This window comes from Aulonocara sp. 'chitande type north' Nkhata Bay, linkage group LG23 (genome assembly GCF_057382095.1).
Source record: "Aulonocara sp. 'chitande type north' Nkhata Bay isolate Kocher_YH1m ecotype deep benthic linkage group LG23, A_spYH_male_GT1.1, whole genome shotgun sequence".
Classification (NCBI taxonomy): domain Eukaryota; kingdom Metazoa; phylum Chordata; class Actinopteri; order Cichliformes; family Cichlidae; genus Aulonocara; species Aulonocara sp. 'chitande type north' Nkhata Bay.
In genome coordinates, this window is record NC_141365.1 from 43,370,579 (window position 1) to 43,387,894 (window position 17,316).

The following is a 17,316-nucleotide window of genomic DNA, read 5'->3' on the forward strand; positions in this document are numbered from 1 at the left end:
AGCAAGGTCCAATCAAAGTCCAGGCCTCAACCTGGGACATTCAGAGAGCTGTGCTTAAATAAATGCCCACAAACCTCAAAGAACTGAAGCAACGTTGTAATGAAGAGTGGGCCAACATTCCTCCACAACAATATGAGAGACTGATAAAGTCAAGCAGAAAACAATTACCTCACATTCGTGCTGCTAGAAGTGTTTCTAGTTATTCACAGGACTGTAGTTTGAATTTAAAGAAATGTGAAAGTGCACTGAAATTAACATAAAGTTATTGCAATTTAAAAAAAAAAATCAAGAAATCTAAGAGGAAGAAACAATGTAAACCACACAATTTTTTTCCTTATATTCTCCACACGGCAATGCACATAACAGACATAAAATATTTGCATTTATCAATAGAAAATATACAATTTTTCCATAGTCATAGCCAGGCCCGATTACTGCCAAACCTGTGCTGAATCAGTCACTTAAATAGGACCTGTCTGACAAAGTAGAGTAGACCAAAAGATCCTCAAAAACTACACATCATGGCGCAATCCAAGGAAATTCAGAAGCAAATAAGAAACAAAGTAATTGAGATCTCTCAGTCTGGAGATGCAACGTCAAGATGAACAGAATCCAGTTTCTGGGATCCTGAAGGAGAATGTCTGGCCATCTGTTCACGACCACAAGCTGAAGTGCACTTGATCCAAAGCACACCAACAAGTCCACCTCTAAGCAGCTTAAGTAAAACAAAATAAAGACTTTGGAATGGCTTAGCCAAAGTTCATACGTGAATCTGATTGAGGTGCTGTGACCTTGGAAAGGTGGTCCATACTCAAAAACCCTCCAGTGTGGCTGAATTACAACAATTTTGCAAAGATGAGTGGGCAGAAATTCTTCCAGCACCTCGTAAAGGACTCATTGCCAGTTATCCCAAACGCTTTATTGCAGATGTTTCTACTCAGGGTGGCCCAACCAGTTATTAGGTTTAGGGGGCAATCACTTTTTCCACACAGGGCCATAATAATGGCCGCCTTAATAATAAATGCCTTGATTTAGGAACTACTTTTAATGTTTACTTGTGCTATTTTGCAAAAAATAAAATCTCTGCAAAAACATCAAAACTGCTGACCGTCTGACCTCAATATGAAATTATTAATCTTTTGACAAAAAACATTTAAATTTGTAAAAAATAAGAAACCATAGAGGAACAAACAATGTTGTTTGCTACGTTCTAACATGGCAATCCAAATAACAGTAATGCAAACATATGTATTTATCAATAAAAACAGATCGCCTTTCACTGTTACAAAAGTTAAGTATATCAATGTTTGTTCAGCTTTCATAAATGTAAGTTTATAAGTACATTGTACATTTTTTGGTAAAGTCCAACTTCTTTTAATACATGCAACACATTTCAGAACATTTGGGACAGAGACAACAAAAGACTGGAAATACTTCGTAAAAATCTGGTGAAACACTTTAAAGCCAGTGGGATAAAATGGGAAACATAAAATTTAATACTAGACAAAGACCGATTGAATCATGAAGCAAAGAATTAATAACTAAATCACAAGTAGAAAATGTTATGCAGATATTATTGGATAGATTTTGGTGTAGAAAAAAATGACAAGAAATCAAAAATGAAAGTTATCTCATCTTTTTCTTTAAAGAGTAGCCTACTGCAGAGCAGCAACGCTGACAAAGACCATCATCACCAATACTGCAGCTAATACAATGATCCAGGAGGAAACTTGAAAAAGCAGGAAAAATGTGACACTGATCAAAATGAATACATCAATTATTGATCAAAGAGAAAATGCATACTACCACAATGCATTGTTATTGCATCTCAGTTTCTCACCATCACTGATAATCTGACGTCTGCTGGACCTCAGGAATCGTCTCCATCACCTCTCTGTGAGGAGCAGAGAGCACTCGTGCTGCACATCCCACCTGTGTGCTGTGTTTACGTGAACCTGAGAGCACAGCTGTAGTGGTGACAGTGAATGTAGCGTTGGTGTTGGACACACTGACAGTGTTGTACTGTGAGAAGCTGAGGTCTTGTTGTGAGACACTGAGTGTTACAGTGGGAGCAGGTCGACCAGTGGCTGAACAGGAAACAACCCACTCTTCAGCAGAGTTTGACTCTCTGACATCAACAGCAGGTTCATGCAGCTCTGTGAAGGATCAGGAGATATAAAATAAGGAGTATATTGTTAAAGATACATTGACTTCTAACACATGTAACGCATTAAGGTAAAATTTCTTACCATAAGGATGTGTTACACGATTTATAAACCCCAGTTTGTTAATTATTTGTTCATTATTCATAACTATATACTTAATTTTTTAAAAATTAAGTGTTTTTGGTCAAATGGAATTTCTTTTTGGGTAATTTTAGCCCTCTGCCAAAATGTTTTAACCTTTCTGTCTCTAACAGTAAAACATCGTTCCTTTATCTTCTGTGTCTGGTGTGTTGGTCAGGATTAGCTAGCTTGGCAAAAAGTTCACATTAAACAGTGTGTTACTGTGAGGTGTGTGTTCGTACTACGAGTCACAGCTCGAGTTTTCTTGCGGGTGAAGGTTTTTCACCTCGCTGTCATTCTTGCATAAAAGTGTTTGACCCCTTCAGAAAAAAAAAACGAAATTTGGGATTATTTTTTGTTTTGTTCATTGTGTGTATTTGTTTCTACTTTTTACTTTTTCTTTTACTGTGTACAGCACTTTGGTCAACCTGTGTTGTTTTTAGACATGGTTATTGATTGATTGATTGATTGATTGATTGATTGATTGATTGATTGATATGTCTTTGATTAAAATACAGCCTACTCCACATCCTCCAAGTTACAGAGAAGAGGAACCATCTGGGGTGAACTTGTGCACTTGGTATTGGCTGTCATGGTCCCTGTGCCTCTCCGGCTCGCTCATGTTGGCCACAGGTTTGTTTTGTTTTCTCTCCTGCTTCCCTGGGTGGAGCTCATTGTGGGCTCTCACCCTTGGCCCACGCATCTGTGGTGATTTCTACACCTGTTGCTGATCAGACGGCGTCGCCCTTGCCTATTTAACGCTGCGGCACGGAGTATTCGGCACTGGAATGTTGAACCTCCCATGTTCGTGCTCTCAGCTCTCCTAAGACAAACTCTCTCAGTGTTGTGTGGCGTATTGATCTAATTGGACTCTTTGTGTTTAGATCTCCCCGGAACTGGTGGCAGACCCTGACCTGTGATCCCTGTGTGTGTCAACATAAGTGGAAATTGGAGCGAGAGTGGCTGTGGAGAAGCGAGTGTGCGTAAGAAGAGGAGTGGCGGAGTTTGGGCCGAGTGGAGAGCGAGTGTGGATTCCTTCCCCTGGAGCCCTGAAGCCCTGCCCCATTCACTGTATATACACATCACTGTGGTTTCCCTCTGTGTTAATAAATTGTCAACCCTTTGCTTGCCAGAACGCTGCCTGCGTCTGAATCCATCTGTTAGGCCTGACATTGGATACCTGGAAATCAGTGACGGGACCATTAATGCTTAAACTTGTACACAGGTTTGAGAGCAACCACCCAAAAGCTTCTGCTAATAAACACTAGTCTGTGTTTGTGATGCAAATGTTTCTGGCTGTGTTAACAAACATTTACCGTACTTTCTGGACCATAAGCCGCTACTTTTTCCCTAGGTTTTGAGCCATGAGGCTTATACAAAGGTGCGGCTATTCTGTGGATTTTTCTTCCACCACTAGGGGGACTCTAACCAGAATTAGAATAAAAAACAAGATAGATGAAAAATCAATGCAAAGAAGAATACACTACTTTTTCTTTAGCAGATAGAACACGCACAACAAATTACCAACTGGTAATTATTTTCAAATCCTCGCCCCTTCATCATGGAAACCACACGAAGAAGTTCGTATGATGCAAGTTTTAAGTTGAAGGCCATCGATCTTGCTATCCAGGAGGGAAACCGCGCTGCTGCACGCAAGCTTAGCGTCAATGAGTCTATGGTGAGACGTTGGAGGCGGCAGCGGGAAGAGCTCATGCAATGCCAAAAGTCGAGAAAAGCTTTCAGAGGACATAAAAGCAGGTGGCCTGAACTTGAAAATGTCCTGGAGGAATGGGTGAAGACACTGAGAGCAGGTGGCCGAGTTGTATCCACTGTACAGATCCGACTGAAAGCCAAAACAATCGCCCGCGAAATGAATATTAAAGATTTCAAAGGTGGGCCGTCATGGTGTTTCAGATTTATGAAACGTAAAAACCTGTCCGTCAGGGCACGGACCACTCTCTGTCAGCAACTCCCCCCTGACTATCAGGAAAAAGTTGAAAACTTCCACAAATTCGTTGAAAAAAAGATACAAGAAAACTCCATCGGACCAGACGACATAATCAATATGGATGAAGTACCTTTAACATTTGATCTGCCTCTGACCAGGACCGTTAACAAGACAGGTGCATCATCCGTGTTGTTGAAAACAACAGGCCATGAGAGGACGCACTTCACCTGCGTTCTGGCATGCACGGCATCCGGACAAAAACTTCAACCAATGGTGATTTTTAAGCGCATAACTATGCCGAAAGAACAACTCCCGAAAGGCATAGTGGTCAAAGTTAACACCAAAGGGTGGATGATAGAAGGTCTAATGAAGGAATGGTTAACGGAGTGCTATGGGAAGCGCCCGGGAGGATTTTTTCACCGGAAAAAAGCACTGCTTGTTTTGGATAGCATGAGGGCCCACATCACAGATTCTGTGAAAGCAGCGATCAAGAAAACAAACTCCATTCCAGCTGTGATTCCTGGAGGTACAACAAAGTTTTTGCAGCCACTTGACATCAGTGTAAATCGGGCATTTAAAGCTGCACTACGGGTTGAGTGGGAGACTTGGATGACAAGCGGTGAAAAGTCATTCACAAAAACTGGCCGCATGCGAAAAGCATCCTTTTCTGATGTCTGTCAGTGGATCCTAACAGCGTGGAGTGCTGTGAAAGAATCCACCATCACCAATGGGTTCCGAAAGGCTGGACTGCTGCGCGAAGAGAGCGGCGCACCTTCAGAGCCAACTTCACCGGAGGATGACAGTGACACGGAGAGCGAGACTGATGGAGACAGATGTGATGAAGCGCTTCTGAGCCTGTTCAACTCCGACACTGAAGAAGACGACTTCATGGGTTTCAGCGAAGATGATTAAAGTGACATGTGGTTTCAAATACAGGAAAAATGGAGGTAAATAAATAGCGGTTATTTTCTCTTGGTTCTGTTACGTTTTAATCAGCAAAGTTGCTGCCGTGTTAAAAGGCATTGTTCGGAAAGAATCTGTTCAGGTACATACTTGTACATTTGCACTACAAGATTGTTCTGTACATGCAGTAAATATCTATTTTTTCATCATAGATATCTGTGGCTTATAGCTGGGTGCGGCTTGTATATCTTTTTTTTTTTTAATTTTTTAAAAATAGAGCGGATGCGGCTTATATACAGGTGCGCTCTATTGTCCAGAAAGTACGGTAGTAAGGTGAGTGAGGAATATTAATACTTATTATTAGATCATTAGCAGACTGTAGAACTTGACTGCACGCCAAGGTGGCAGTTCAGCCATTTGATTCATGTTGCAGCAGCTCATGAGTGAATGAACATCGTGTAATAAAAGTACTTCTAGAAGTACATTTTTGCAAAAACGTACATTGTGGAGGAATGTAGGGAAGACACGAGGGAGCCCAATATTTTACTCAAACATTAATCGCTGCATCACACAACTGAACATTCAAAGCGCCAAAACCTAACCCTCTCACTTCCCGTTACACTGGGTACGAGTGGAGCTACCTGGTGGTATTTACTTACATTTATTTAAATTTACTTGAGTAGGGTAGAGTCATGCTAATGACCTAATAATTTTATTCAGGTGTGTTGCAGCAGAGATACATTTAAAAGCTTCAGGACACTGGCTCTCAAGGCCTGGAGTTTGACACCCCTGCTTTACACAAAGATGGGTTAAATCACAGTGCAAAGAATGAATGAATAAATGAAATATAAAAAATAAATAATTATTAAATAGTCTTACACATCAATGTCATTGGTTGACTTTTGAAGTATTTGAATCCTTATTTGGTTCCCTGAGTGAGAGAAGGATTAAAACACTTTAAAATCAGTACTGAAAATATGTGCAGACATTACTAGATAGATTTAGGGTTAGAATCAATAAATCACTATCATGTTAATAAGATAAGACACATTACAAAACGACATACTAGAAAGTGAAAAGGTAACTTTTCTTCAAGCAGCATAGTGGAGCAACAGAAAAAGACAAACCCCAACACCAGCTCTGCTGCAGCTATTACAGTGATTGAGGGAAAATCTGTGAAAAAAACAGAAGAACGTGACGCTGACCAACAATAATACATCACTCATGAAGTACTGAAGTCATTGTTATTAGATCCCAGTCAAATTTACCCAAGTATCATCCGTCTCTAGTCTAGTCTGTGGTATACAGAAAGAGTTTCTCACCACCAACAGATGTTTTTTGGACCTCAGGAATCGTCTCCATCACCTCTCTGTGAGGAGCAGAGAGCACTCGTGCTGCACATCCCACCTGTGTGCTGTGTTTACATGAACCTGAGAGCACAGCTGTAGTGGTGACAGTGAATGTAGCGTTGGTGTTGGACACACTGACAGTGTTGTACTGTGAGAAGCTGAGGTCTTGTTGTGAGACACTGAGTGTTACAGTGGGAGCAGGTCGACCAGTGGCTGAACAGGAAACAACCCACTCTTCAGTAGAGTTTGACTCTCTGACATCAACAACAGGTTCATGCAGCTCTGTGAAGGATCAGGAAATATGTTATAAGGACCATGTTGTCAAGAATAAACCAGCTTCTGGTGCATTTAATCACATTAAGGTAAAAGTTCTTACCATAGACTTGGAGGCAGGGTCTACCTGTGAAGGAGCCTTCAGGATAAGTGTTAAACAGACAGTGATAGCATCCTTCATCCTGCTCCGTCACATTCCTGATGACTATGGAGCAGTTCTGTAGTTCAGTGTATTTAAACTTGACTTTATCGTTAAAGCCATCATTCACTCTCTGACCATAGTACTTGCTGTAGGTGGCAACATTTGTCTCCACATCACGTGAGATTTTCTGCCATGTGACCTGAACGACGTCTTTAGTGTCCAAGAGCTGACAGCTGAATTCAGCATCTTCTCCCACTACTGCCAGCACAGTCTGCTGTGTTTGGACCACTGCTGTTAGAGCTGCATGGAGAATAACATGAGTTAGAGATGTGGAACTGAGAGGTATTGATGGGAAGGATTAAAAAATAATTCGGGTCATGGAGTAGTCTGTGTTTTAGGCTCAAACAAATTGACATGTGGGTACCACTTAAATGTGATGTAGACTATAAATATAAACCTGACACTCATTGTTTCATACTGTATGTTTCAGGTACATTTTCTATAATCTATAAAAAGTAACACAATTCAGTTAGCTACCAACTAAACAAAGAAAGTCAGATAGATGTACAGATCATGTTTATATTGGTTCTGTTGGTCCATGACCAATTCTGGAGGTCTGTACTGCATTTGAACTTTTTCAACAATTTGGAGGTCTAACCATGATTTAAGCTGGACATCAATATGGCATTCAACATTAGAACCTTGGACTTGATGTATATTTTTTGGACATCATGTAGATATCTATGACAAGTGCAGGGAATTTAAAGGTTTAATTGAGGTCATATTTTTATTTACAAAATATCAATATTGGGGTTACAAAACAATCCTTTCAGTGGACCAAAAATAAATTATAAAACCCATCACTTCAACATAACCAATACCAGGACTGGTATTGACTGGTAACTCGTGCTACTGTAGAAATTCCCATTGATTTTCTACATTTTCCCAGAGGCCTCCCCTTCTGTGGATTACTGGTATGTTATTTATTAATTTGTGCCTCAATTATTTCAGATCAGTTATTTCACTGGGGAAGCCCTATATTGCCCACTTCCTAATTTCAGCACTGTTTGATCTTTCTCTTTAGCATGTATGTAACTTTGGTTTGTTGAGATTTTGGCATTACTTCTGTCATAAACATTCTCTCTCAGACATAACTGACTAAGATTTCTGTGGTTACCCAGAACATTTTAATAGACTTTTTGTAATCAATCAAGTCTTCAAGCCCTTCTTTTTAAAATAGTGTATAAACCGTATGTATGTGTGAAAGACTGTTAATGTTTTGATAAATTGTTTATTTTAGAACAATTGGTGAGTGTGTTTAGCCACTTCACACTACTACACTTTGTCTAAACTACATTCCTTCTCTGAACAGTATATATGTGAATGGACTGACGGATCTTTTAATTTCAAATGTTAAATAATTGTCAGTAAACTACTTATGACCTGAACTCTGTCTCTGTCTAATGGAAATGAGTGCCTTCTTGTTTTTAACTACATTGGGGTTGTGAAACGTCTTTTACATTGTAGGCCACATACAACCCAATTTTTGTTAATTTACCAACCATACATACATAACACACAAACATGTGGTTTATCTATTGCTTTCATCGTAATATGAATAGGCATGGGGCAACCTTTAACAAAACAGCCTAAAGCTGTTTTCACACAGCTCTCAAAACAGTCTCATTAATCTGAATGATGAACAACTCAACACAGAAAGTTGATTTTGTTCTTTTTTATTAGGCTGAGTGTTCAGTGGGAGAAACGTTTTGTCACTCATTCAAACAAAATCTAAACTCTTCAGTAATTGTATCTCCCTCTAATTCTGTCTAAAGACAATCTCTTTGTCACTTCAGAGAAAAGTTCTCACATTTTAGGATCAATTTTTAATTATTACGAGTGAAGGTTCTTGTTTTCTTTTTTTTTTCTCTTGTCACAATAAATAACTTTGAAAAACAAAAACAACAATACGGAATAAAACTTACCTTTTGAAAAGGCCATAAAAAGAAAAAACAAACACAGAATCCCACAGTCTGACATGGTGCACGTCTCTGTGTCCCCACTGGCTATTGTACCACGTATTGAAACAACGTCGTACAATAGCCAAATTATTGAAAACTCAAATGTCCACGAAGGAAGGAAGAATCTCCCTTCCTTGTGGGACATTCCAAGGCGTGTTAGAATGATCAACTGTACCAAGTAAAGTACAAAAACTTCCCAGTGCAGAGTTTCATCAGTGTTTTAATCAGCAAACTCAATCATTTTTTTCTGCATTTTGAAAATTCAGTAAAGCTGTAGGTGTCAACATTTGTCTCCACATCTTGTAAGATTTTCTGCCATGTGACCTGAAGGATGTATTTAGTCTCCGAGAGCTGACAGCTGAATTCAGCATCTTCTCCCACTGCAGCCAGCACAGTCTGCTGTGCTTGTATCACTGTTGTTAGAGCTGCACAAACAAAATAAGAGGCTTTCATAGTCCGTGTTTTATGTTTCATTTTAAAAAAAAAAACAACAACTACATAACAGAATTCACTGAGGTACATACTGAACTTACAGGACAGAAACAAAGTACCAATCCTATTGCAGTAGTATATCTCCAGTAACAATACCAGCATTGGTATCAATACTATTGATAACTGCATCAATCTGCCCACCTCTAACTCGTGCTATTGTAGAAATTCCCTGTGAACTTATACATTTTCTCAGAAGCCTTCCCTCCGCGCATTACTGGTATGTTATTTATTATTTTGTGCTCCAAGTTCAGTTATTTCACTGGGGAAGCCCCGTAATGCCCACTTCTTCATTTCAGTACTGTTTGATCTTTCCCTTTAACATGTATGTAACTTTGGCTTGTTGAGATTTTAGCATTACTTCTGTCACCAACATTTTAATGCTATCTTTACTCTGTTATAATCATCTCTCTGTCTCAGGCATAACTGACTGAGATTTCTTTGGAAAAGTTCTCACATTTATGACCTTTTTAGGAGCTTCTTGTTTTGTTTTGTTTTCCTGTCACAATAAATAACTTAAAAAACCAAAAATGACAATATGGAATAAAACTTACCTTTTCAAGAGGCCATTAGAAAAACTAACAAATGTATAATCCCACAGTCTGACATGTTGCACCATTTGCCATGTCTGTCCCCTCACTGGCTGTTATACAATGCATAGAAACAAATTAGAGAATTTCACTTAGTCCCTTCCTTGTGGAAATTCCCAGCTGTGAAATAAACACAAAGTAAAGTACAAAAACTTCCCAGTGCAGTAGAGTGTCATCTGTGCATTCCTTGCAGGGCTGAAATCTTTTAATCATCCATCTAAATTGTTATTTTTCTGCATTTTGAGAATTCAGTAAAGCCTCTTCGTCGCTTGGTAATTTTTATTTTTTAGTACCTGCTACTCGAATCAGAAGCTAAGTTGCTCTTGGATGAATAAGTCACATAAATAATATATTTAAAAATAAATAAATAAATATGTATGTAGTTAATTCTCTGCCCCCTTTAATGGGTCGCCAAAGCAGATCACCTGCCTGAATTTCACCCCATCCATCCTCTGCCACACCAACCCTCTGCATGTCCTTTACTACATCCATGTATCTTCTCTGAGGTCTTCCTCTTTTCCTCCTTCCAGGCAGCTTCAGCTCCAACACATTCACCCTCCCTCCTCTGCTCATGTCAAAAAGAACATAAAGTCACGTGTCTGACCACCACCATCAGTTTCAGCTCTCTGCTCTTCTGCTCTTTCACATAGTTACAGATATAGCTGACCTCTCAGGTGGAGGCAGTATTCATCCATAGGAGAGTTGCTTTACTACCAACTAATACACCATGTATGTTAGATGGGCAGAAAAATGGCATCCAAGAAAGTAACAAGTTCTAATAGTGACCAGTAGAAAACCACCACACTCACACTGAAAATAAGGTGCACAAGATTTATTTTTCCTCCAAGGCCCAAAGCTGCCCAAATTATTAGCCTGGTTACAAACAGGAAAAGGTGGTCACTAAGAAGAACAAGCAGCCAAGCACATACAAATTTTGCATCTTCCTGAGAAAGACTTTCCAACCACCTTATCAGACCTTGTGTTGTTAGAGAATGGGTTTCCACACCAGATCCTGGGAGTTCAACTCTCAAGCTCTTCTTCTTCAAGTCTTGAACTCCTCTCATTGGTTACCTGCGAATTCCAGAATAGGGTGTTGCTCCTTGAACTCAGCACACCAAAAGTTTCCAATCCAGTCTTTTTATCACAACAAGTCCACATAAATCCTGATTAAAACGAGTCCTCCCTCCAGTGTCATTTGATTATTTTAAAAGGAAAAGCTTCCAGGCCAGGTTAAAACGATTTTCCTTTGAAATGTTCATTTCTCTAACTGGAGTCTCCAATTTTAACTGGCTTCCCTTCTGCAACTGTGACCTTTCGATCCATCTGTATAAATCTGTAAATAGTCACTGTACCACTCTATTATAAAATTCTTGACAAATATCTGTTGTAATTCTTCTATTCTTAATACTTAATAAATGGTAAAGCATTTAATACTTTAAATGTTCTAGCTCTATTATCCCCAACCCACCCAAAACTATTTTTAAAATCTTTTCTCTTTCCCAACAATTCTCTAACACTTTCTTAACAGGATGACTTTTATTATGACCTGTATCCAATTGTTAACTATTAACTAGTTGTCTTCTAATATATAGTGGACTTTCTTCTGATTCTACTTGTAAAGCACACATTGGCATTGTTTTAACTGCCCTTAAGCAAAGTCTCAGTGCTTGAGCTTGGATAACATCCAAATTTTTTAGCCAATTTTTATCCACTGACCCATATACTACATGTCCAAAATCTATTCTTGAGCAAATTAACGTGACAGACCATTTGTCAACCCTGCTAAACATGTTATAATATTAAGTACCTTTTTACTTTTCCCCATAATGTGCTCTGTGATTTTTTTCAAGTTAATATCTTATTAAAAACTACACCCAAAAAATAGATTGTTTATTAATCTGTATCATCTTCATAATCATATCATCTTCCAGACCTAAAAGAGGATCCATTGTCATCTACTTCTACAATAAATGGCTTATGGCTCTCTGGGTGAATCAGAACTGGAGCAGATGAAAACAAGTCTTTGAGTTTGGCAAAAGCTCTATCAGCTTCGTGAGACCAGGTGAAGGGGAGCTTTGTGGAGTTAAGTCGTGTGAGTGTGCTGCTGCTACCTGACTGTAGTTGTGGATGAAGCACCGGTAGAAGTTAGCTATACAGCGGTCCCTCGTTTATCGCAGTAGTTACGTTCTAAAACCAACCCGCGATAGGTGAAATATAGAAAGTAGCTAACTTAATTTGGCTGTAAAACCCCTCACTGCACACTTTATACACTTTTCTCCGACAGGCTCGAACATTTCCACACTTCTCTCTCTTGTTTAAACACTCTCAAAGTTCAAAATTTCGTAGAAAAATAACTCCAGTATTACAAAATAAAGCCAAAGGCACCCGCAGTGGCCTTTGACAATGCAAAACGTTCCATCGACTTTTTGACAATAGGACATACATGACAATAAGAATAAAATGTGTAGCTGCTTCAGTGTTTCTGTCAATTTGTGCAGATCTTGACTCGTCAGTAATGTTTGTAGGCTGAGTGCATTTTAAAAACAATTTGTGCAAACTGCACTACAAGGTGGAATATTTGCAAAATCAAGATTACCTCATGATATTTTGTCTCAAAAATTAACCCTATGAATATGTCAGTGCCATTAGAATGTAATTATTGTCTCACCAACATTTTAACATTAGACATGTAATTTTAACAGCCTCTGTAAACTAATATCCTGGCTTGCTCGAGGCTGCCGATTTCTCTGACACTTTCAATCAAAATACAATTTCAGACTGATGTGGGCCAAAGCCTAGCATAGCCTGTAACGTTATTATGAGGGACAAATTTTACGAGTTAACTTGGCTTTAAGTGACTTACAGGTTTCTTTGAAAAATACTTTCTTATATCCAGGTTCTTCCTTTTTGCTGCCGTCCTCCTCTCCTCCTTGCGCGGACCTGCAAGGAGGAGAGGAGCTTGCCGCTGCTAAAACTAAACAGAGCTCCCTGAAAAAGAGGCAAAGCCCAACAGGAACTGTTGTGTTTCTCCATTACCCTTTTCCTTAAGAGACTGTCAATACAAAGCATAAGAGAGGTTAACTCTTCAAAGGTCATAGTCTCATCCCGAGAAGCGAGTGAATCCCTCTTAGTCTGAATTAGTATTTGAATGTATACTCCTGCAATGCTCGATCCAGCCAACCCACCTCTGCTGCAGCTGACCATAAATTTTTGAGGTAATCCGCCGCACTTCTTTTTCTTTTGTCCCTAGCTGGGGATTGGCAGGGGAGGTTGTCAACAAAGCCAATACGTCACTGTGGGTGCAGTAGGGTTTCCATCTTGATCAATGATGCACTTCCAGGCCTTGAGGTCTCTAGCCTTCACCTTTGCTTGCTCGAGGGTTAGATGTTGTTGTTTAAGATCGTCTCCAATTTGCTTGATCCAAGTCTTCTTGAGCGCATCATGCTTGATTCTCCAGTGAGCGGGGTTCTACTGCATCAAAAGGTGATATGGTAGGCAATGGTTGCTTATGTGGCAGATGTGGCCAAACCATTGCAGTGGTTGCTTCCTAATCAGCTCTTCCATTGAGGGCTGCTGGTGACATTGGCTACGTATCACGCTGTTGCTGAGACGATCACGGAGGGACACTCCCAGAATCTGACGCAAACAGCACATTTGGAAGACCTCGAGCTTAATCCGCCATCCTTAATCCGCCAGTCTTCTTTAATTCCTCCAAAAACTCATCACACGAGCAGAACTGGAGTGGACGAGAAGAGAGATAAGCCTGAGCCCATAACAGAGGTTCTACCCTGCAGTGTTCCAATCAGGTAGGAAACTTTGGTGGTTTCATTGGGAAACGATCAGGGAGAGCAGCTGAATACAAATCCCCCACAACTACCCGGCTCCCTGCAAAAGGATCATTACACATGCCAAAAGGCATAACCGTGTACTGCAGGAAGTGGTCGAGCATTACAAAAGCTGAAATTATAATTCACGTTGGCAGTAATGACACCCGTTTATGTCAATCGGAAGTCACTAAAATCAGTCTTGAATTGGTGTGCAACTTTGCCAAAATAATGTCGGACTCTGTAGTTTTCTCTGGTTTCCTCCCCAGTCGGACCAGTAGTGACATGTTTAGCCGCATGTTCTCCTTAAATTGCTGCCTGTCTGAGTGGTGTCCAAAAAACAATGTGGGCTTCATAGATAATTGGGAAACCTTCTGGAGGAAACCGGGTCTTGTTAAGAGAGATGGCATCCATCCCAGCTGGATGGAGCAGCTCTCATTTTTAGAAATCTCAAAGTCTGGCCAAATTATTAAATCCCACAAAATGTGACTATTCAGAGTTGGGACCAGGAAGCAGAGCTGCAGTCTTACACACCTCTCTGCAGCTTCTCTTGCCCCCAAAATCCAATCTCCTTAGATTGGAGATCTATGGCATATATTTAGGGCTGGATCGCATCACCCTGAATCCTCCCTTAGTTATGCTGCAATAGATGTAGGCTGCTGGGGGATTCCCATGATGCATTCAGTATTTCCTTTTCAGCCACCTTTCTCACCCAACATGTGTTAATAGACCTCTCTGCAGTGAATCACACTTTTTATTAATCTCTGTCTCTCTTCCACAGCATGTCTTTATCCTGTCTTCCTTCTCTCACCCCAACCGGTCGCAGCAGATGGCCCCGCCCCTCCCTGAACCTGGTTCTGCCGGAGGTTTCTTCCTGTTAAAAGGGAGTTTTTCCTTCCCACTGTTGCCAAAGTGCTTGCTCATAGGGGGTCATATGATTGTTGGGTTTTTTTCTCTAAATGTGTTATTTTAGGGTCTACCTTACATTATAAAGTGCCTTGAGGCGACGGTTGTTATGGGGCTATATAAATAAAACTGAATTGAATTGAATTGAATTGACATTTCAGATGCTTCCCACACTGTGGCACAGTTGAAGGTTCACGAGAGTTATACAACTTCATCATGTTGATGTGACACAACCGAGTAGGACGTCTACGATCTGGGGTCTGAATAATGTAGTTGGTCTTGCTGAGCTTTTTCTCTACAACATAAGGACCAGAGAATTTAACAGAAACGTAGCTACTAGATGTCTGGGATTCTGGAGAGAAAGGCTTAAAGCGAGTCAGGGTTTGGGAAGCTGCGTCTGGCTTGACCTGGGCACCCGGAGGTGTTTTAAGTAGAGCTTGTTCTTCAGTTCAATCTGGAGAAACAGTATAAGCAGAGCCTCCGGGGGGAGCTAGAGAGTCTTGAAAAGGGACCTCAGTCAGGTTTTTCTTTCTGATCATATATAGACTGTTTAAAATCTTGACCATTTGACAAAAAACTTGCATTCCACTGTAGGATTAATATGGTTATAAAAATTAACCACCACATTATCCCTCTTGACTTGCATAACTACTTAGTTCACCCCTTATGTCCTCCCAAATGATGTTCTTCATATCTAAACTATGACATGAATCCTCTCAGTCTTGGACTTCACATCTGATGTTCCATGTATTACTTTCACAATGAATGTCACCATCATCTTCTTCTCTTCCTCTAGTTTCCTTTCACCCATTTCCATTACTCTTTCTATCACTTGTTTCTCCCCTAACCTGGGTTTCCTAATCTGTCTCTCTTGCTCAACCATTTTACATACCTCTACAAATGTCGCTTTCTTTTTTCATATTTACATTTAAGGGCACTCCTTGCTCCTTTACTTCCATTAGTTCTCCTTTCCCCTACTCTTATAGTATTTTTCACGTTAACTTTGCACACACCCAAAAGTTTTCTTGCTTTTTCCACCTGCACTTCTATGTTACAACCAATCAGTAGATTTCCATTTCTGAGTATCTTAGCATATGTGATTTCTCCAACTTGCAGACCTGTACAGGCCTTCGACCGACTCTCCTGCTAATCTCACTCACTAAATCCACTAAGGTAGGTCCTCCTTGGGCTCTCACACTCTGGGGCCTCTGGATGTCTGGGGCCTGGATCTCCTCCATGCCTGCTTCATGCCCTGGGGGACGGGGCTATGGCTTGCTACATCCTCTAGCAGACCATTACATGTGGAAACCATTTGAATACAAGCGCGCTGATCCACACAGGTGTGCACACGGATGTTCACTGCTCGTAGACTTAAATTACACCTTTCTTGGCTGCTACTTCAAAGCACATTGTGCGCTGTCTGTCCTGTGTGCTGCACAACAACATTGAATTTTTAGTATTTACTGCTGTTTACACTTAGCTAGATTAATGCGATGGTGTTGTGTTTAGTATGTTGCTTTGTTTTTTTTGTTTTTTTTGCTTGTTTTCTATTCTTCTCCTCTCAACAGGTGATCCAGGAGATTTTTTTTTCTCTCTCCCTTTCCTATCCCTCACTCATGTCTGTCCCGTCTGTAACATCTGAAAATAAAATATAATAAATAATAAAAACAAAGGTCGATCAAATGGACCAATACGGCAATGCCAGGATGATCCATTTGGCAAAGTAAATCCATTGGGTATCCTTGTTGGTCTTCAGACAACAATTCTGATGGCTAAAGGACCAAATGGGACAGGCAAAAAAAAAAAAAAAAAATCCACTTAGGTACTCCTGAAATCCAAACACACACTAACTCCAACAACCACACCATACATGTTGAAAGCACACAGCTCTCCAAACCTCCACTCCTCAACCTCATGTGTCTCTCCCCCCTTTCCCCCATAACCTGTTTTCTCTCCCCTTTATAGAGAAGGGCTCAAATCATCACCAGTCAACTACTCCCTTTACTCAACTCCAAATAGCTGCCAACTGGACTAGAGAAGAATCTCCACTCTCACATGGGTGTGGTCCACATCTCACACAAGTAAGAGATTTACTCAATTATTCCACCACGCCACATTCTGCAACATGTAAACCTGAATTCTGTGTAACAGCCGAGAAGTATGAAGTGGAAGAACACAATGCTCCTTTTACCATCAGATCATACGAGTATTGAATTTAGACTTCAACTGTGACACGTGAGTAAATGCGCTTTTGTTTTCTTGTAATACAATATTGTGTAATGAAAGATTCAGATTTAATTTAAGACACTTCTGATCTTTCTGAAGAAGAAAAAACAACTAAATAAAAGTGGTTTGAGGTGTAATAAATCTATCTTTATTGAGGTCATCTGCGATAATAACACCCCGATTAATTAACACTTTACACCAGCAAAATAGCAAGTAAGAGTGGTAATGCTGGGCAACAAAGCAACAAGGAAAGTCAAAGAGGGACCTGGGAGCATACAGTCTAGAACAGGGGTCGGCAACCTGCGGTTCCAGAGCCGCATGCAGCTCTTTAGTCCTTATACAAGTATTTAACTGAAGTGT

General features: G+C 40.2%; 1 protein-coding gene across 1 annotated transcript; it reads right to left on the reverse strand.

Annotated features, from left to right (window-relative positions):
* Positions 1-1,368: 1,368 nt before the first annotated feature.
* On the reverse strand, positions 1,369-8,940 carry LOC147302558 (OX-2 membrane glycoprotein-like). The gene is made up of 3 exons (XM_086283362.1): positions 8,886-8,940; positions 6,862-7,200; positions 1,369-2,156 (listed from the first exon to the last, which is right to left on the reverse strand). The coding sequence occupies exons 1-3, from the start codon at positions 8,938-8,940 to the stop codon at positions 1,843-1,845; spliced, it is 708 nt and encodes a 235-aa protein (XP_086139488.1). The 3' UTR covers positions 1,369-1,842.
* Between the last annotated feature and the right edge of the window lie 8,376 nt (positions 8,941-17,316).

Bases quoted from the DNA above. Each gene is read 5' to 3' on its own strand.
- LOC147302558 (XM_086283362.1), bottom strand. From the start codon at position 8,940: ATGTCAGACTGTGGGATTCTGTGTTTGTTTTTTCTTTTTATGGCCTTT. The intron at 7,201-8,885 runs GTAAGTTTTATT...TTCTCCATGCAG, and splicing joins TTTTATGGCCTTTTCAAAAG to CTCTAACAGCAGTGGTCCAA. The intron at 2,157-6,861 runs GTAAGAACTTTT...GATCCTTCACAG, and splicing joins ACCCTGCCTCCAAGTCTATG to AGCTGCATGAACCTGCTGTT.